This window comes from Planococcus citri, chromosome 4 (genome assembly GCF_950023065.1).
Source record: "Planococcus citri chromosome 4, ihPlaCitr1.1, whole genome shotgun sequence".
Lineage (NCBI taxonomy): Eukaryota > Metazoa > Arthropoda > Insecta > Hemiptera > Pseudococcidae > Planococcus > Planococcus citri.
In genome coordinates this window covers 57,960,712-57,980,574 of record NC_088680.1, presented here as the reverse complement: position 1 = coordinate 57,980,574, position 19,863 = coordinate 57,960,712, and the positions used below count along the sequence as shown (strand labels likewise).

Sequence of the window (19,863 nt, the reverse complement as noted above, 5' to 3'; positions counted from 1 at the left end):
CGCCAACATTCTTCTTTTTAGCTTTTCATCGCAAGATGCTTTTCCTACTCGCAAACGTAACCATCCTAATAAACCGACAGGGTGTATTTTTCTTTTATGCGAAATATCTTTGTTATTTTAAATATTTTTAATATGTTATCGTATTTTTCCAACTTACCGAGCTCGTGTATTTTTGGATACATTTTTTAAATGAAATATACAAATGCTGAATTAAATATTTCCGCAGCGAAATATATAGTACAAATATCTCGCATTTAATATTATTATAGGTATGTGGATGTGGTTATGGAATATTATGAAATTATTTTCCAAATTCGCTGCTATAAAATGAAAAGTTATTTTCAAAATTTTTATCATGTAAAAGTCAAAAGGTTGAGAAAATGCTTTGTGTTTAATTTAGTAAATGTATTTATAGACTACAAGATTAATTTAGAAAGTACACGCGAATAAATGAAAACAAATGTATCGAGAATTTTTGAGTAATGACAATAATTTATTTTTGGAAATACCTAATTTTATTCTTTTTCGTTTGGAAATCAACATTAATTTAGGTAATTCGTTCATTGAAATTTATATCAAAATTCAAATATGTACTTTTATTTTGTAATTCTTCTCATCTTCTGCAAATATGGTTTTGGGGAATAAAATAATACAAATTTTGTTTTTGGAATGTGAACTGAAAAATTGAAAAAATGACTACAACATTCCTAACCAATTTTTCCATATTTTTAACATCTTGATTGTGATTTTTAATAGTTTAATTTTCATTCTCCAGTTCAATTTTGGAAAAAAATGAATATTATTGTTTGCTCTACGGTTTCACGATCTTTTCTATTTACAATTTTGATGTTTTTGTTCTGAACTCATTTTTCTAGCTCAACCCCAGGTGTTCTCATTTTTATTATTTATTTATTTTCTTGATGAGATGGAAAATTATAACATTTCTGGAAAGAATTATTTTGCTGAGATCAAGGTTTTTTGAAGTTTGAAAATGAATTGAAAAAAAAGAAAATTGAAAAATCCAGATTCTGAAAAAACACATTTGAACTTTGAAGTATGTAGTACATACTTGTAGTAAGTACCCTTCGAATGTGTTTATCATCAAATTTTACCCTCCTTCGTTAATTTCACAATTTGAGGTAGGTACATGTTCAAAAAATGTTTCGTTATCACGTTCCTTATCAATACATATTGTCATAAACACGTTAGTCGTTACCTAGTTGACCAGAGATCTCAATTCAACTGATTCTGTTGTGTTGAGGTGTTTTTAATGATAAAATATCATTTTCCTTAAATAAGTATGTTCGTAGTTTGCATCTAGAATGAATGAACATTTATTACACGTTCCATAAGATTCAGATTTGAGATAATTGATCTGTAAGAACGACACATCTTTCAACGATACCTAATTTTCCGAAGAAAAACTCAATGAAAAACCAATTACAAGAGGATAATTTCTCACTTTCGTTTCGCACGTTCAAATTATTTCCATTCCTTCCCTCTTTGTTTTGCTTTGTTTTCATTATAACCCTTACTTCAAAGAGTAATCGTCGATTGAATTTTGAAACTCTAACATTCTAAAACAGAACTATCATAAGCGCATCGAATCGAACCTTTCATCGAATAAGAATTAATATTTAACAAATTTTATTAAGTTACATAACACAAAATCATGAATTTCACTATAACTACAATACAACATGTACAGCATTATTATTCACATGAAATGAGTACAAGTTCAAGTGACTAGATTAATAAACGGACAGGTATAAATTTAAAATCAACTATACTGTCATAGTAATACTCAAAACGCAACGGTTAAAAAATCACCAAGCAGCGAATTCAAACTCGTTAAACACAAAATAATAAATAGAAAAACATTACGCAACCGATTATCCTACATATAGTATAAGAAGAGCGACAATAAAAACCGTTCAGCGATATTTACTCTTAGAAAACTTCAAAACAGTCGTACTTTATTCCGAGGTCTTTGTTAAAATAATATAATTATTATTTTTTTACACACAAACGCTAAATATTAGCTCGTATATAAGGTATATTATAAATTTGATTAAAAATTAACGTCACATCTTATACGTACGTTTCAACATCATCGTAGTAGTATTCTTTATCACAGAATTCCTTTTTAACAAGAGAATTTAAACGGTTTTCTTTTTTTTTTATTAAACTACAAAAGATACAGTATATATTCTATTAAACGTATTACGCCTATATAGGTACTACAAAGTAAATTAAAAATCTGTAAAAAGAAGCGCGTGATTGAAAGATAATGAATCCAACGCGGAAAATTTAGCTCGCAGTTGTTCGAATGCTGCCTCTATATAGTGCCGTTTAAATACGTCTTAACTAAGAAATGCGCACAGCTTTCATCGTATATAAAATCTTATATAGTAGTAAAACAAATATTAGAAAAAAGGAAGGCGCTAGGTTTGATTAATATACAAAAATTGTTGTAGGAAGCCCCATTCTAAGCGGTGTAAATAGAATATATACGAAGCGATCGATCGTAGAAAATCATAGATCATTTAGCTTTAGCAATAAGTCATTTTTAGAACAAATCGAATGTTGCATTGTAATCACACTTTCGATCTTGAGAACATCGTTGTTACAATAAATATATCTCTAAACTACAAATTTCAATAACGATTATGAAAAAGGTCGCTAATAAATGCATAAAAAATACGCAAGGAAAACTTAGTAGTTATAACTAAACGTCATCGAATAGATATTCAGGAAGGTGTTATCGAAGAAGACATAGGTATTGAAATTCTAGTACGAGTATAGAATTCTTTCGCATCAGCGCAAATAACATTAAAGGATATTGATACTTGATTCAGCTTCTGAAAATTCTGAACAAATAAAAATAGGTATTTCAAATCAATGAAGCCATAAAATAGAATACCTAAAGAAAGACCAGGACTCGTACTCAGTTTTTTTCAAAAAAAAAAAAAAAAGAAAAGTCAACTCTAGTAACCAAAAAAAGTATAAGACGTGAGCAAAACATTTCAACGTATGTAGAAAAAAAATTACCAAAAAAGCCAGAACATTTCAATTGAAATTTAATAATGAAACTCGATTGAAACTTTGACTTTTGTAGCAAAAAGTAGGACCTTTTTTTGACAATTTTGGCAAAACGATGAAATAATTTCTAAATTCTCTGTCAGAAAAGTGAAAATATTTCCCAACTTTTCGGTAATAAAACAGGACTTTCAAAGTGATACTTTTAAGGAATTTTTGAAAGAATATTCTACTTTTCAGAGTTTTTTTGCAAAATGGCGACAATTTTGAATTTTCAGTAATTTTTGGCATTTTTAGGTAAAAAAAATAAAATTATACAAAAAGGCAAAAAGAGTGAATTTTTGTCAATTCTTGGCAAAAATTGAAAGAATATTCTACTTTTCAGAACTTTCTGCAAAATGGCGACAATTTTCAGAAATTTTTAGCATTTTTAGGTAAATAAAATTAAATTTTACAAAAAGGCAAAAAGAGTGAATTTTGACAATTTTTGGCAAAAAGATGAACTTTTTGAAAATGATTGGCAAATTGCAATTTTTTTTACAATTTTTGTAAAAAAATGACTTTGCAAAAAAAAGTGACATCCTTGAAAATTTTGTTGAAAAAGTGATTTTTTTGAAAAAACTTTTTTGAATTTTTTTTTTTTAAAGAAAAAGAACGAGACTTTTTAGTAACTTTTGGCAACTTTCAGCTGAAAAAGCGAAACCTCAATCGCAAAAAACTACAATTTTTGGAAAAAAGTTACTTTTTAGAAATTTTGCAAAAAAACGTCAACTTTAACAAAAAGTAGGGCATTATTTGGCAATTATTCGCAAAAAAAATGATACTTTTCTGGAATCATTGTGGAAAAAACAAAATTAAATTTTTGAAAATTTTGTAAAAAAAAAAAACAAAACAAAATTAATGTTTTGAAAATTTTGTAAAAAAAAACAAAACAAAATTAAATTTTTGAAAATTTTGTAAAAAAAAAACATCTTGAGTACCTAAAACTTTAAAACAGTAACCGAGTGCGAGTCCTGAAAGACTGAACATCTCAAAACAATCATGCAGCTTCAAAGCTAGAAAAAAAATGCTAGTACATATTTCAAACTGAACTCGAACAAAATGACTATCAGCATTTAGACGCATCTTTTGCAACCTCCAAAGTAAAATAACATCTCAAAAATTGATAATTTCGAAGCAACGTAGTAAAAACAATAAGCAAAACGCGCCATTAAACCGAAACATTTCGAGATAAAGTTGAATACTACAGCCACATTTACCTAAAAAAATAATCACCGATTATCGAGAAAAAAAATACGTAAAACAACGAGTAAATTTAATTACATCTAACACGATGTACTCAGCAACCTAACATTTGACTAGATTTAACGCGTACATCCGAGAATATTCATCGATCGATTCTACTAATACTTTTGAATGTATTTTAAATACGTAGGTTAAAAAAAAAACCTCTCAAAATTAAAACAAATTTGCTGTAACGATATTTGACTTTAGTCACTGCAAAATTATAATTTCACTCCTAATGCATAAAGTTAGTAATAAATTACTTACAATACAAAAATTATACATTCGAACACAAAATTCCCACTCTTTTTAAAAATAAATATTAAATCAAAAAAAGAAAAAAAAATTAACAAAAAAAAAACCACAAACAACAACTCGATAATTTAGGGGGAAAAATACATAGCAAGCATAAATTAGAAAAAAAAAAATCTTGGCATCCTCGATTATTAACTTATCACAGGTGAAAATTAAATTATTATACACGTACAGCGGTGACGAAAACAATAATACTACCAGGTTTTGGAACTCGAGAGAGGAGATGATTTTCCAAAAGAAGAACAAAAAAAAAAAGAAAAGAAAAAATATAAGTAGATATTATATAGGAAGATGAAAGACGCACTAAGGATGAAAGCTATTACAATAGATTATGACATCAACATCCTATCGGTAACTTTAATAGAACATTAAAAATATTGATTTTGAAAAAATGATAACTCGACGCCAAATTTCCAAGGATAAAGAGGATTAAAAAGACTAGACTAAGTAATTACAACAGGATTTCACCGTCGTCGAGCAATCCGACTAACCGTTTTTAAGCTTTTTGGCGGACTGAAAAGTGGAAGCGACCATTAGACGTTCGTCTGGGAAGTCCATTGTTACGGTCATATGAAATGCCATGTTACACGACGCTAATACATACTCGCTAAATGCAAACCAGGTGAAAGCTGTGTGACAAAAAATCATACACAAATAATTACGATTGAAACGAACAACATAGTAAGAATTTAAGTACTAAAACCAAGAGAAGACTCGGAAATACGAACCTAAATCGTGACAGTAAAATCGATGTTTCATGAAAAACAATATCAAAGTAACGGTAGACAAAAGAGAGGTGATCAACAGAGATAATTTCACTTTGTACGATATATTTTGTACTTTCGTCATCGTCGGATGCATCATTTTATACGACAGAGACATGGTGAGCATGAACATCAACGAACATACCATAAAAACGATGAACAACTTTTCGTGTATAGCTAAAAAAACAAAAACAAAAACGAATCGATATTTAGACAAACATCTCATTTCATCCCACAAACTCGCATCAAGATGAGAAGGAAAAATGCTCACGATAGTTTTCTCGATTTGATATATATGTGACTCCGCATAACGAAGAAAGTTCAACGATATTGAACCAAAAACACGACGATACGAAGACCCGCTTAAACACACTCGTCGGAGCAGTATCAAGACTTAACAGATATGAAAAATAATTACGATACAAATGAGCAACAATGATTCTAGGTCCGATATGAAGAGCGACGCTTATACGCCATAGGTAAGTTTGTGGTGTTATTCCAGTAACTGCACTTATCGAAGGGATTACATTAAATACCTAAGAGAAGAAAACCATCATCAATTACAACACATCACACAAATTTCGCAAAACACAATACCCAAAAATTATTTTAAAAAATACAAACTCGACAATGAGTCTCGTGAACGTCGTCGAACTGGAAAATATACGCTGTGATGAAACATACGAACAGAGCGAAAAATGGAAGCGCAACCGTGACACATGCCAATTTACGAACACTTACGGAGTACAAATTTTGTACACTTTTGTTAACTTCTGGTGCATTCATGACGATTAAAATATTAAACAATCAATCACATTCCTTTGACTAGAGAAATACTGCTAAATGAGATTGCATCCTGTATCAAACAACATCAAACATTAGGTATTACAACACAACAAACTACGTAGGTACGTAAAACTACTTAATAATTCTGCTGCTGTGTGTGTGTTAGAAGAATCAAATGAGCTAATATAACGAGTGCAATGGAGTTGCATAAATTGTATCATGACTTGCATACATGACCTACTATAAAATACATTGCATACTTGCTTAGATGAAAGATATCACTACAACATGATAATATAATAACCTTCAAGGCTTCAATCAACGCATCAAGCAAAGGGATAATACTCTTCTTGAAACATACTACCTTATAATTTGAGATCACAAATACGCGAAATTTTGAGCGATTAAAAATATTTATGTATTTTATAGAGATGAGTATTAATACTCGAAAATCAATTCAAATGTTTAGCAATCACATACTTTGTGAGGTAAAATTCACGCAGCACAGAAGCAGACATAAACCACCCTTGTTTACACTCGACTCTGGTAGCGTAGTCGTCGCAAAGGTAAGAAATTTGTTGTTCCAACCTACACACCGCACATTTAGTAAATTACATTTTCTACCACTTCGTCGTGAAGTAAAGTCAATACTCAAGGGCGAATTAGTGTTACTTGACAAATAATTTGTAATATTTCAACGCATCGAGGATCAGATTAATAGCTATTTACTTTCTGATATACCTAATGGTGTTTTTAGAGTCAATTGTTTTCACGAGAACAACACTGCTCGTTTCTCAGGTACGGAGCTTTTTTCAACTTTCAAGTGCAGACATCGTCGAATTCTTCATGTTCAAATAATACACGATACTTTAATTTAAAAATTACACCGGATCCGATTAATTAATTAAAATCTGTATAAAAACACTCCAATTTTGCTCTCCCTTATCACCGATTTCACAAATGGTTTCGTTTGTTTTTGTTTTGAAAACCGGTTATTGCAAAAATTACTCGTATCACCGTAATTACCAAGTTATTACCAAAATATTTCGTAAGAGGGGGAAAATATCGCAGAAGCTGTAGCAAATTCCAGCGTGTAAAACCAAAAAAATCAATTTGCTTCGGAGCTTATTTTGTCAGCTTGCAGGTGGATGGGGTGCAATTTCCGTTTTCTAGAATCTGGATTTTGAAATTTTTGAATTTAATGTATGAATTTTTTCAATCTCTAATCTAGTAGTTCAACTTTACATTTTTTAAATTCATTTTCGTTTCTTTTATATTGTGTTACTCGACTATTCGTTCATTTGTTGAAGTGTCAACTTCAAAGTTTGAATTCACGAATTTTTTCAAGTTTCAATCTTCAATCCTACTTACCATAAACTTCGAAATTTTTAATTAATATATTATTTACTTACTTATTCGTATTTCGTTTTTTTCCCCTCAAATCAAGTTTGTATTATTTGTTCATTTCATGATTTTGAATTCAGAGGTGAATTTAATCACGGGCCTCCATGAATAATAGACTCATTTTAATGATCAACAGATTTTTAAATTAATTCATTAGTTGAATAGGTTCCTAAAGATGTTGCGAACGTGTTAAAACCGTTAAAACCGATGAAAGAACTGTCGAAAGTGCATTAAAAATAAAATCACTAAAAATTACCCAACAAAACTAGGTAATGAAATTTTGGTAAAATTTTTGTAAATTGCACAAAAAAGTGTTAAGAACTTAAGAAGTATTGAAATGATCAGAAAACGCTCAAGAAAAAACATTAAAAATCACTGAAAATGGTCAAAAACTACCAAAATTTTAAAACGCATTAAAAAGGATAAAAATGTATCAGAATGATGCAAAACTCTCAAAAAATAAGCAACCCAGTTACTAAAAATTCCAAAAAAATGTAAAATTTCAATAAAATTTGCCAAAAACTGGTGCAAAGTTGACAAAGTGTTGAAAACGTGATGAAATGATGTAAAAAAAAATGAAATAAAAATGATATAAGAACAACCCTGTTGAAAATGTAGGTGTAGGTACGAAAATTATTGCAAAAAAAACACCTGAACCACAATTATGGCGGATTTGCTGAAGTGGGCAAATGTTAAGTTTTTTTTTGCCAAAATTGCCAAAAAGGCCAGTTTTTTTTGGGTTAAACTTCCCTCAAAAATTTCAGAAAAATCCTGCTTCACCAAAACTTCCAAGAACAATCTGTTTGCGGTCGGAAATTCGGAATGATCATTTCAGCAAAATGACTGGTTCTTTTTCGCCAAAATTAATTGCCAAAAACTAAAGCTAAAAAGGGGTGAGTTTTTTTTTTACAAAAAATTTTAAAATCCTTTTTTTGGTCAAAATAAATTGCCGGATAGTTTTTTTTGTTTATTATTTGACAAAATTGCAGAATACTGAAGTCCTTTATTTACCAAAATTTCTAGAATGTCTTGCTTTTTTACAGAAAAATCTTTTTTTTTTAGTCAAAAATCAAAATTGCAAAAAAAATCAGTTTTCATCCAAATTACCAAAAGATACTATTACCTTTCCTTGAGTTTCCTACTTCTTTGCAAGTACTGTTGAAGTACCTATTTTTTTCTCAAAATTTTCAAAGAATACCTATTGTTTCATCAAAATTGTCAAAAAGTTGTATTTTTTTGCTGAAATTGCGGGAAACCCTCTTTTTTGAGTCAAAATTCATCTTGTCAAACTTCCAAAATAACCATGTCTTTTTTCCAAAATTGCATAAAATTGTACTTTTTTGTAGAAACTTGAAAAAAGACCAGTGTTTATGTATTGTTTTTTCAAAATTTCGAAAAAATTCTTTTTTTTAAATAAAAATTGGCGGGACATGTTTTTTGTCAAAATTGCTGAAAAAAAATACTTTTTTCGGTCAAAATTCTCTTTCTGGTTTTTCAAAAAAAAAAATGTAGAACTACCTATAGGGCATTTAAAAGTGACGTCACACCCGTCTGATAATCGAAGTGGTGTGCAAACGATGCGAAATGTACTAGGTATTGTGCTCGCTGTTTAAACTAAAATTACTCAAAATTTTCAACGAACACATTGATATTTTAATACAGCAAAATGTTCGTAGTTTTATCCTCTTTAAATTAATTTTTTCCCGAAAGCTCTACCTTTTACCGTTCAAAAGTTTTAGTAGTTTAAAGTTGCGAAAACAATGCTAAAACCAGCTGCGGGCAGCAAGTATTGAACTTTAAACTAAAATTACTCAAAATTTTCATCGAACACATTGATATTTTAATACTGCAAAATGTTCGTAGTTTTATCCTCTTTACATTGATTCTTTCCCGAAAGCGCTACCCTTAACCGTTCAAAAGTTCTTGCAGGTCAAAGTTGCCAAAAGAGTTCATTACTTGCCGTCCGCAGCTGGTTTTTGCCTTGTTTTCGCAACTTTTAACTTCAAGAACTTTTGAACGGTAAAAGGTAGAGCTTTCGGGAAAAAATCAATGTAAAGAGGATAAAACTACGAACATTTTGCAGTATTAAAATATCAATGTGTTCGTTGAACATTTTGAGTAATTTTAGTAAACAGCGAGCACAATACGATTCTCCATTCAGTACTGTATATTATTCGACTTGGTTTACACACCAGTTCGTTATCACGTGACTCGGATGACGTAGTTTGAAATGCCCTATTAGACATAAGTTTTAGAATTTAGAAATCATTCGTCATTTCTGATAGCTTAAGTCAAGAATATAGACTTCTCGAATATAATTGAGATTTTCTCATTTCCATTATTACAAAATACGTTTATAAAAAATCTAAAAATTGTGGAATTTGGGCCAAAAGTCTAAATCAAAACGAGAACGAGGGAGGACGATCTGTAAATTAATGCAAACTTTCTTGTTATTTTCTTTCGCTTGGAAAATGTATAACTGGATTTCTATTGCACCACAATGACCACATTCACCTGCGAGCTGACTAAATAAGGTCTAGTCAAATTCCCGCGTTTTTCTTCTTATCACTAGAGCTCCTTTTCTTTTTTTTTCTTCGAATTTTGGATTAGAGATAATTTTTTAAGAAATGAATTTCCGATGTCTTTGTTCGTAGATTCAATTTAATCGACAATATTTTCTAAATTCAATCATGGAATCACCTTTCGACGACAAAGACTACTCGAAATACAAAAATTTGGTCAAACGCTGGGAATATGAATTCAAAAAACGTGAAAAACGAATGCCAACGAAGGTAAATAGAAGTGAACCGTGAATTAGTTAAATTATAATCATATTTATAATCGCTTACGCGAACTATTCCTCGTCTTTAATTTACAGAAAGAGTACAGTGAAACTGCCCCAAGCGAGGTTAAAGAAGCTTATAAAATGTACTGGTATCTAAAAACAGCCTTCTTAGAAGAAAACATTCTAGACGACGAAATTGAAAACGAAGTTCAACCACCAACTTCAACAACTATCGAAGGTATAGAAAAGCTGGAGGAGCCAGTACCGTCTCCAGAACCAAGTAACGCTAACGCTAATACCGTCTGGGGAGAACATCTAAACAAACCAGCCGCTAAAGAAGACCAACCCAAGACGAAACGACCGACGTTATTCCAATTCAACGAGAAACTTTTTCAAGGTTCTAAATTCAAGAAAAGAAACCCGAGAAAATCGTTCGTCGCTAATCGTCCCAAGTCTTCTGATTCTTTACCTCAGAATGAAGAGTCTCAAGATTCTCCTCCTGTAGCAGAGGAGACTAATCAAGCTGCGGTGGTCGAAGATGAAACACTGATCGTTTTAAATGAAAATATCAAGATTACCACCGGTACATCGTCGGTAATAGCTCAACCTGTGAATATTTTACAAAGGTTAGAGAATTTGAATGAGATACAAACTAAAACTAAACTGAATACTGGATGGTTGGAACGTTGTAATCTGACTTGTGATCTTGGTTCAGCTCAAATCAAATCGAACAGTGCATCGATTTATGATTCGACCAGTGTACCGACTAGTGATAATAATCAAGATAGCGACGATGATTATATATTCGGCAGTGACGACGAAAGTTCTGCTGGAAATACGAATTTTCTTCATAAAGTACTTCTTAATCAGAATTCCGAGAATATACTGAGTCAAAACACGCTTCCTGTACCCTCAAATATCGCCAAACTGCCAATCGAATGTAATCGGAATATGGAAAATGAAATAAATCAGGAACAACCTGTATCGTCATCTAATGCCACGAAATCGTCAAACGAACAAAATCAACCAGCTAACCCACCAATAAAGCAGACCCCTGCTGTACCCTCCGAAACAGTCAAATTACCCTGTTATGCTCCAAATGCTTCGAAACGTATTGCTGCCAAAGAACTGCCCAGATCAACTAAAAAACAAAAAACCGTCGAAGATTTCGATGAAGCTCGTAAAACGAAAATACTACAAGAAAAAATAGCCAGTGGAAAAGCCAACGAGAATTTCATCAGTTTAAATATGAAGAAAAAAGTCTACGCTCGAGGTAAAAAGACCATGACTGGTACGAAGTACAAAAAGCAACAATGGAAAATGAAGAAAAAGTTCGCCAATTCGTCAGCGAGTAGCGAAGCTGCTGGCGGTGTTTTGAAATGCTTCAAGTGCGGAGACGTAGGACATTTCTCTCGTCAGTGTAAAAATAGTGAGTATTGCGAATTATTCTCGATCAAATAATGAAATCAGGGTGAATATTGAACTGTATTTTTCCCACAGATAATTATTTACTGCCCAAAGAAGACGTCGACAGTGAAGAAGATTGCCCATTCCCAACACTAGAAGAAGCTGCTGAAATGATCAAAGAAACGAATGACAGAAAGAACAAAAACCAGACCATTGCCGAAGCAGATGCTGAGGTAAAGTGTAAAGACTTGTTTTATTCCAAGTGTAAAAAACATGTGATTAATTTGAATTCATCCGCAGCTTCTGGAAGACCTCGCTGGCTTAGAAGAACCGGTCGAAGAACCTTTCGAAGGAGTTCGTCCTCTCTACCAACAAATGGAAGATTGTATCTCAGGTAAGACGAATTATAATCTCGTGAAGATTTCGTTCCACGTACTCTACTAATTTTATGCTCATTTCTAGATACTCCCCAAGAAGTTTACGACGCTTTACACGACTTTGGCTACGAGAATTTCCGACCTGGTCAAGAAGAAGCCATTTCAAGAATTCTGTACGGAAAATCAACTCTATTTATCTCTAGTACCGGTTCTGGAAAATCTTTATGTTACCAAATTCCAGCTTATTTGTATGCCAAAAAATATCGATGTATTTCTTTAGTCATTTCACCTCTAGTATCATTAATGGAAGATCAAGTACGTACTTTCTTGAAGTGTACCTCGTTCCCTAGAATTTTTCTTGACTCGAATTCTGTTTCAGGTTATAAATTTTCCTAAAATTTTGACCGCTGCTTGTTTACACACCAATCAAACCGATGTCCAACGTAATCAAATTATAGAAAAAATAAAACAGAACGAGATAGCTGTTTTGCTCGTCTCACCCGAAGCCATGGTCAGCAATAATAGCCCTCTGAATAGAGCCATGCTGAAAGATTTCCCTCCGATTGCATTCGCCTGTATTGATGAAGTCCATTGTGTATCTCAATGGTCTCATAATTTTCGTACTTCGTATCTGATGATTTGTAAGGTTGGTACAGTGTGCTTGAAAATTTACACTCGTTTTTTTGTCGACTTGCTTATCAACTTTTTGTTTTACAGATTTTAAAAGAACGTTTCAACGTTCACACGTTACTGGGATTAACTGCTACAGCTACCAAGAGTACTTTATCGTGTATTAAAAATCATCTGGGCATAGAAGACGAAGAAGGAGTAATTCAAGATAGAATATTACCCGATAATTTGATCTTGTCGGTTTCCAGAGATGAAAATAAAGATCAAGCTTTGGTCAAGTTATTAGAAATGGAACCATTTTGCAATTACAAATCCATGATCATTTACTGCATCAGACGAAACGAATGCGAACGACTAGCTGGCGTTTTGAGAACATTTCTGAAGGTATATTGGCATTGTAATGTGTTTAAAAATTACTCGATTTGTCAAAATCACGAATAATATGCTTTAGGATACTCGAACTATGGAGTTGAATGTAAAAACACGCAGAACATTGTCTCCAGATGTAGAAGAATACCACGCAGGGCTCTCTGCTGCTCGTAGGAAACGAGTACAAAATGCTTTTATGTCCGGTACGTCTCGATTATTTCGTCAAATTACCCCAGTTTTCGATTTTCCTCATCGTATGGTCGATTTTCCAGGTAAAATACGGATCGTGGTGGCTACTGTGGCATTCGGAATGGGTATAAATAAAGCTGATATTCGAGGTATCATACATTACAACATGCCTAAAACCTACGAACATTATGTACAAGAGATTGGACGAGCTGGTCGAGACGGATTACCCGCCCATTGTCATTTATTCTTAGATTCGGAGGTATTTTTATACTTTTTCCAATTATTCGATTACACGGTTCGATTCTTATAACTTTGATTGTTAAATCGCAGGGAAACGATTTACCCGAACTGAAACGACAAATTTTTGCCAACTCGGTGGATAGACACATTATTAGGAAGCTTTTACAGAACGTTTTCAAGTCGTGTAAATGCGAAGGTGAATGTAAAAAACACGAGGTGGCATTTTCGGTTGAAAAAACTGTCGGAGCTTTGGACCTAAATCAAGAAAATATCACAACGTTATTATGCTATTTGGAATTCTTACCTGAGAAAGTCGTTCAAGTGTTACCGCCCACTTATACCACTTGTACGATTCAGTCATATGGAGGAATTAGAGCTTTGAAAAATGCTGCTAAAAAAGTAACGTGTTTTCTATTTTTATTCAAATTTTTTTTTTTAGAATGACTCGACGTTTGTTTACTTTTTCAGTGCGCTCCTTTAGCTTACGCTATTGCAGAACAATGTAAAGATTCGAACGAAGAAATTGCCAGCCAGTTAGAATTTTCAGTTATTGAATTAGCCGATAAAATTTCCTGGAAAAGTGGAATCGTGAAAAATGAACTGAAACAGTGCGAATGGACTCGAGGTATTGATCATTTTCATCTCGAAAATCAATCATTTATTCGTTCGTAATTTCGAGCATTTTTTTGGTGCCATTTTCAGTGAACGATAAACCCAAGAAAACCGGATTAATAGTGAAATTTCAAGACTTGGGATTCCACGTTTCATCCAGCGGTAATCTAACGCCGGAACAAATCGACGATGTTTTGGATACGTTGTACTCGACGGTTCAATCTCAAGAGAAAAAATCCCTCTATCAATTACACACTTGCTTCGAAACTTTCCACTTGTATGATTAGTTTTCAAAATATTTAAATTTGATATTTTTAATACGTTGGTTCGTATTAATTAATCGACTTTAAAATTTATCATCTTTCAGGTATTCTTTCGGAACCGTTGAAAAAACCTTACAAAATGAAGATCTCTCGGAAAGGAGTAACAGTTTAAAAAATGCAATCGCTCAGTACTTTTCTGAAGACAGTAATTCTTCTTCCATTCCGGAACCGGTAATTCTTTAATCCGTTCAATTTATCGCATAATTATTGTAAATTTCAGTACTCTAAAAATAATACGTTGTTTTATAGCCTTCTAGCAGCGCTGTTTCAAGCGAAGTAACAATCGCTTGCGATGTCCACCGAATTGTGTCCAGTTACAGAGACTGCACTTTTACCGGAAGATCGATTGCCAAGATATTCCACGGAATTGAAAGTCCTAATTTTCCTGCCACGATTTGGGGCCGATCGCCGTTCTGGCGATGTGGTTTACGAGAAGATTTTAATATATTGTGTCGTGTAGCTAATAGAGAATTAATTAAATTAAGGTAATTTTTTATATTAAATTTTTTGTGCTGAGAATTTCTCGATATAATATGTGTGTTTTTTTCTCCAATGATCTTATTGTCTTTCACGATTTTTTTTTTTGAATATATTCTATTTTTATACTTACGATCGGTTAATTTTAACAAGTGAATTATTATTCATGCGAAAATAAATGTAATTAATGTATTTTTAAAATACACTGTGTACGTAGTGAAATTTGTTTGCATTTTGTCCCATTTGAAAAGGTGTCGCAGTCGCCTTTATATTTTGTAATTAGACTACTTATTTAACTTTAAGGAGAGTTAGAAATATTTCCGACGAAGTTATAATTAAGAATGATTCAAAATCAATAATCATAATTCGGGTTTAGGATGTTTTGATTAGATTCGTGATTCGAATAATTTTTTTAAAGCTGTGATCCGTGACTTGTTATTCTTAAATTCTTACCCATCGATCACGTTCACGATTTTTTTGCCCTTTGTTCTTTTCATTAGATGACATTACTTTAGGTACTCTTGAATTTTTACTACATTTTACTCAAATTTTGATATAGGAAATTTATCAACTTTGAACGATGTTTTAAGAAACTTTTGACAAGTTTATCTCAGTTTCATCAACTTTTGGAAATTTTCAGCTATTTTACTTTTTACTAATTTATGTCAATTTTAATGTCTTTTTTCGGATTTCTATGCCATTTCAACAGATTTATAATAGAATACGTTAGTATCGTAGTATCGTGCATTTTGTACTCAGTTTGTGTTTGTGAAATTTCACTGAAATTCATGATTTAAATTTTCAACGTCTTTTTGCCTTATTTTTGTCAAGTTTTACTGATATTTTATCTTTTTTTATTTTTTATTTTTTATTTTTTATTGGGATTTACAGTTTTTTAAATTCTTTTTTAAATATTTTTACCTAATTTCAACATGATTTTAAAACTCTCCCGAATTTTTGGCAAACTTTGCTGAAATTTTATTACGTTTTGTTAATTTTCATTTTTTAATGATTTGAATATTATTTTGCATTATTTTAACGTATTTTAAATGCATTTTTCTGGAATTTTATTTGCCTAATTTTGTTTAATTTGACACAAATTTCATAACTTTTTTTTGCTCATTTGCAGAAATTTTAATGCTTTAATTTTTGGGTGTTTTTTTTTTTATCAATTTATCAACGTTTGAGTGTTTTTCGAAAATTTTACAACACTTTCATATTTTTTTTTTCTATTTTCAGAGTTTTTATTGCTGTTTCTGCAGCAGCGATGAGGTTGGCTTCTTTCCCAGATCTATTCGACTGTTTCTTTTTCCTGAGACGAGAATTAAAACAAATTAGTACCTACATATTTCAACGACATTAAAAAGAAATATATCACCAGGCTCACTTGGAATGAATAATTGGATTTCTGATATGTGAAATAAACAGAAAATAAAAATCAATTGGAAAATGAATTACCTAACAGAAATCCAGCCATACAGACTGCTAAAAATAAGTAGGATTGATATAGGAAAATATACCTGAGCAGAGATTATTTCTGCCTTTTTACCAACATCTTTATAAATAAATTCTTGTCATTTTAACGTTTAAAACAAATTTACATTTGGGAAACCACTAAGCATGCTCAACTCATGAACCCAAGGTTCATCAAATTCCTTCCCCACCCTCGCAGTGGAAACAGACAGCACGATCGTCATGGCCTGTAATAAATTGAACATCGAACGTTGATTAAAATCGAAAGTGATAAAAGAGTAGGTACATAATATTTCCAAAAGCATACCAAGGTAAAAAAAATCCTGCTTCACTCAGAGTTGAAGGTTTCATTTTCATAGATTCTGGCCACTTATCAAAATGATTTCATCCTGTCTTCGAAGGAGGAATATTGAGGGAATTTACAGACCATCTTGGGTTGGTTGATGAATCTGAAATCACAGCACAGTAGTTGTCGATTAATACATTTTCAATAGTTATGTATAAAATGAAAGATATCAAGACATTCTGGAGAAAAATATCACGAATCCTCAAAAGAAATGAATCATTTATCAAATATTACAGATTGATTTGTTATTGAGTATGTGGCTCACTATTTCAGACATTATTTTGAAGCAGTTAATTCGCTATTTACTAAAAATTGAATTTAATAGTGAATGGCTTCCAATGATGACTTCATTTTACGATTAATTTATGGTAGGTAATAGGTACGTAAAATTAAAGTACCTAAGTTGCAGATTAAAATTAAAAACTTCAACTAGGTAATTACCTATCTAGCCAAGGGACTGCACTTCCAGGACTTCCATCTTCCATTAAAGAATCTGTTATCAGTGTACAGTAGAATATTAAGCATGATGAAATAAATTTCGATGATACCTACGGTGTGTATTGTTCGTGCGCGTTATTTTATTTTATTCGATTTTTTATATGTATTTGAATAGTATTGGGATCCTGAAACCACAGTATCAAGATCAACAAAATGATGAAAATCACTAAAATCAGTCGTGTTCTTCATCTGCATGACCATCGTCGATTCTATTCCAGAGTACTAACACGCCGGATTCTACCATTCCATTACCTCATCTTCGAAAAGACATTTGGTCGTGACCCGGAAAGTAAACCATTATTGAAATCCCTTATTAATTCAATAGTACGAGAAGAGGATCGTATCACGAACATAGAAAAACTGAGTCTTTTGGAGAAGCAGCTCGGTTTCCACTTAGAAGCCGTACAGGAACGCGAATCGCCCGAATTGATAAAACGCTTCAATATTGAGATCCAAGTCGCACAAGACGAGAACTACGACACTCGCGCTGTCCAGTCCATGTCAAAATATCATTCAGACTGCTTGGATCAGTTGGGTCCCCGAGATTCCTACAAGAATTCCTCGATGCCGAAAACTATTAGTATACATTTATCAAACCATAGTATTCTTCCTGCTCAATATCCGTTCCATACCGAATTCATTTTAATGGAACGTAACACAAAGATGCAATATCCGTCGGAGTGTGTTACGATGCATGTACTGGAATTCGATAAATGCAAAGCTGATGTCGATTCGTTGAAAACGCCGCTGGAAGAATGGTGGGCGTTCTTTATGAAGACATATAAATTTCTACATGCAGATGAAGTAGATTTGATAAAAACCTTTAAAACCTCCGAAGTTCGTACCGCATTACAAAATATAGAAGTGATGAGATTTACAGACTACGAATTGAATTTTTATGATTCCCATTTGAGACACGTTGACATGATAAAAATGGAAGCAACAATGGAAATGGCTCAAAGAATGATTGAAATCGGTTCGGATAATCAGTTCATAGCCAAAATTACCGGCCTCGAATTCAGTGTAAGTGTTTCCTTAGATACAGTTACACATACAAGTATGGAAAGTTTATCGTTATTGTATTATTTCGTTTCGATTTTTGATGGATTTAATGTTCTGTTGATAAGACTAAAACTGCTATTTCAATTAATTTTACTGTACTTTATTTTTTCTTTTCAGGTAATCGAGGAAATGCGGAATAGTTAGCGGTACGCAGGCGTTTTTTCAAAGCCAAAAGTCCGTGGGTGCTGTTTTGTTTCTCTAGATTAGGCTATATCAATGGCCATTCATTGGAACTTTATTTTTCACTTTTTAAGTAACATGTTGTAATTTTAATAGTGAATTTTTAAAATATATTTTCAATGGATGCTATACAATGAGAGGGGATAGAGATTTCGATTAAGTTGATGTCACTGATTGATTTCAACATTTGGCCTGATTTTCAGTTTCGGTGTCTAATTTTATGAGATTACTTCGATATTAAATTTCATAAATGAAATTCATCATTTTTTAAAAATCTCAATCAATAATTAAAAATAATTCAATTTTCTCTCATCTGTAGTTTTTTTTTTCAATTTTATGTCGAAGAATTGCTCCAAGTTTCTCTTACTAGAATCAAATAAAATGATTTTAACATTTGGCCTGATTTTCAGCTTCGGCCTCTCATTTATTTCATGAGATTACTTTGATACTGAATTTCATAAATGAAATGAAGAGTGATATTCCAAAACTCGCTTTGTCCATTTTTATCAAAGTTGGGTTTTCAGTGGTACCTGGTAGATGAAGTATTAACTCACATTCCTACCTCATCAACCTACCAAAATGAGGTGTTAAACTCACCTAAATAGCCAATTCACTAAAAATTTTAAAAAAAATAACGTTCCGAAACGCGTTTTGTCCATTTTTATTGAAATTTTTTTCAGCAGTATTTAGTGGATGAAATGTATACCTACACTCCTACATCATAAATCCACCCAAATAAAGTGCTAAACTTGCCTAAAAAGCCAATTTACCCGTTTAAAGGGAAACTGTTTTTCCTCTCTCCTGAAAAGTTGTGAAAATGGACAAAGCGAGTTTTGGAATATCACTCTTCAAATTCATAATTTTTTAAGAATCTCAATCAATAATTAAAAGTAATTCAATTTTCTCTCATCTGTAGTTTTTTTTTCAATTTTATACTGAAGAATTGCTCCAAGTTTCTCTTACTAGAATCAAATAAAATGATTTTAACATTTGGCCTGATTTTCAGCTTCGGCCTCTCATTTATTTCATGAGATTACTTTGATACTAAATTTCATAAATGAAATTCATAATTTTTTAAAAATCTCAATCAATAATTAAAAGTAATTCAATTTTCTCTCATCTGTAGTTTTTTTTTCAATTTTATACCGAAGAATAGCTCCAAGTTTCTCTTACTAGAATCAAATAAAATGATTTTAACATTTGGCCTGATTTTCAGCTTCGGCCTCTCATTTATTTCATGAGATTACTTTGATACTAAATTTCATAAATGAAATTCATAATTTTTTAAAAATCTCAATTAATA

The 19,863-nt window shown here is 31.9% G+C and overlaps 3 protein-coding genes across 6 annotated transcripts; 2 read left to right on the top strand and 1 right to left on the bottom strand.

The window, feature by feature from the left end:
* Positions 1–1,630: 1,630 nt before the first annotated feature.
* Positions 1,631–7,131, bottom strand: LOC135842394 (post-GPI attachment to proteins factor 2-like). Of its 4 annotated transcripts, none has more exons than XM_065359837.1 (6): positions 6,930–7,131; positions 6,027–6,258; positions 5,674–5,938; positions 5,367–5,579; positions 5,130–5,267; positions 1,631–2,870 (listed from the first exon to the last, which is right to left on the bottom strand). In XM_065359837.1, the coding sequence occupies exons 2-6, from the start codon at positions 6,186–6,188 to the stop codon at positions 2,833–2,835; spliced, it is 816 nt and encodes a 271-aa protein (XP_065215909.1). In that variant the 5' UTR covers positions 6,189–6,258; positions 6,930–7,131; the 3' UTR covers positions 1,631–2,832. The 4 variants fall into 4 exon arrangements, with proteins under 4 accessions (XP_065215909.1, XP_065215910.1, XP_065215908.1 ...); XM_065359838.1 differs by lacking the exon at positions 6,930–7,131 and adding an exon at positions 6,669–6,776; XM_065359836.1 differs by lacking the exon at positions 6,930–7,131 and adding an exon at positions 6,553–6,683.
* Positions 6,605–15,223, top strand: RecQ4 (RecQ4 helicase). Its single transcript, XM_065359831.1, has 15 exons — positions 6,605–6,754; positions 10,247–10,384; positions 10,471–11,806; positions 11,878–12,017; positions 12,085–12,178; positions 12,247–12,476; positions 12,541–12,807; positions 12,879–13,175; positions 13,243–13,363; positions 13,433–13,608; positions 13,680–13,988; positions 14,058–14,214; positions 14,292–14,478; positions 14,569–14,695; positions 14,774–15,223. The coding sequence occupies exons 1-15, from the start codon at positions 6,605–6,607 to the stop codon at positions 15,011–15,013; spliced, it is 3,969 nt and encodes a 1,322-aa protein (XP_065215903.1). The 3' UTR covers positions 15,014–15,223.
* Positions 15,224–17,308: 2,085 nt separating this feature from the next.
* LOC135842393 (uncharacterized) lies at positions 17,309–18,694 on the top strand. The gene is made up of 2 exons (XM_065359834.1): positions 17,309–18,341; positions 18,498–18,694. The coding sequence occupies exons 1-2, from the start codon at positions 17,472–17,474 to the stop codon at positions 18,522–18,524; spliced, it is 897 nt and encodes a 298-aa protein (XP_065215906.1). The 5' UTR covers positions 17,309–17,471; the 3' UTR covers positions 18,525–18,694.
* Positions 18,695–19,863: the final 1,169 nt, after the last annotated feature.

What these genes read in the sequence shown, in the direction of transcription:
- LOC135842393 (XM_065359834.1), top strand. Translation starts at nt 17,472, where the DNA reads ATGATGAAAATCACTAAAATCAGTCGTGTTCTTCATCTGCATGACCAT. An exon ending in TTACCGGCCTCGAATTCAGT is followed by an intron (nt 18,342 to 18,497) that starts GTAAGTGTTTCC and finishes TTTTCTTTTCAG; the next exon opens with GTAATCGAGGAAATGCGGAA.
- RecQ4 (XM_065359831.1), top strand. Translation starts at nt 6,605, where the DNA reads ATGTATTTTATAGAGATGAGTATTAATACTCGAAAATCAATTCAAATG. An exon ending in CTCTCGTCAGTGTAAAAATA is followed by an intron (nt 11,807 to 11,877) that starts GTGAGTATTGCG and finishes TTTTTCCCACAG; the next exon opens with ATAATTATTTACTGCCCAAA. An exon ending in ACAGTGCGAATGGACTCGAG is followed by an intron (nt 14,215 to 14,291) that starts GTATTGATCATT and finishes TGCCATTTTCAG; the next exon opens with TGAACGATAAACCCAAGAAA.
- LOC135842394 (XM_065359837.1), bottom strand. Translation starts at nt 6,188, where the DNA reads ATGAATGCACCAGAAGTTAACAAAAGTGTACAAAATTTGTACTCCGTA. An exon ending in TTCACGAGACTCATTGTCGA is followed by an intron (nt 5,939 to 6,026) that starts GTTTGTATTTTT and finishes TTCTTCTCTTAG; the next exon opens with GTATTTAATGTAATCCCTTC. An exon ending in ATTTTACTGTCACGATTTAG is followed by an intron (nt 5,268 to 5,366) that starts GTTCGTATTTCC and finishes TTTGTCACACAG; the next exon opens with CTTTCACCTGGTTTGCATTT.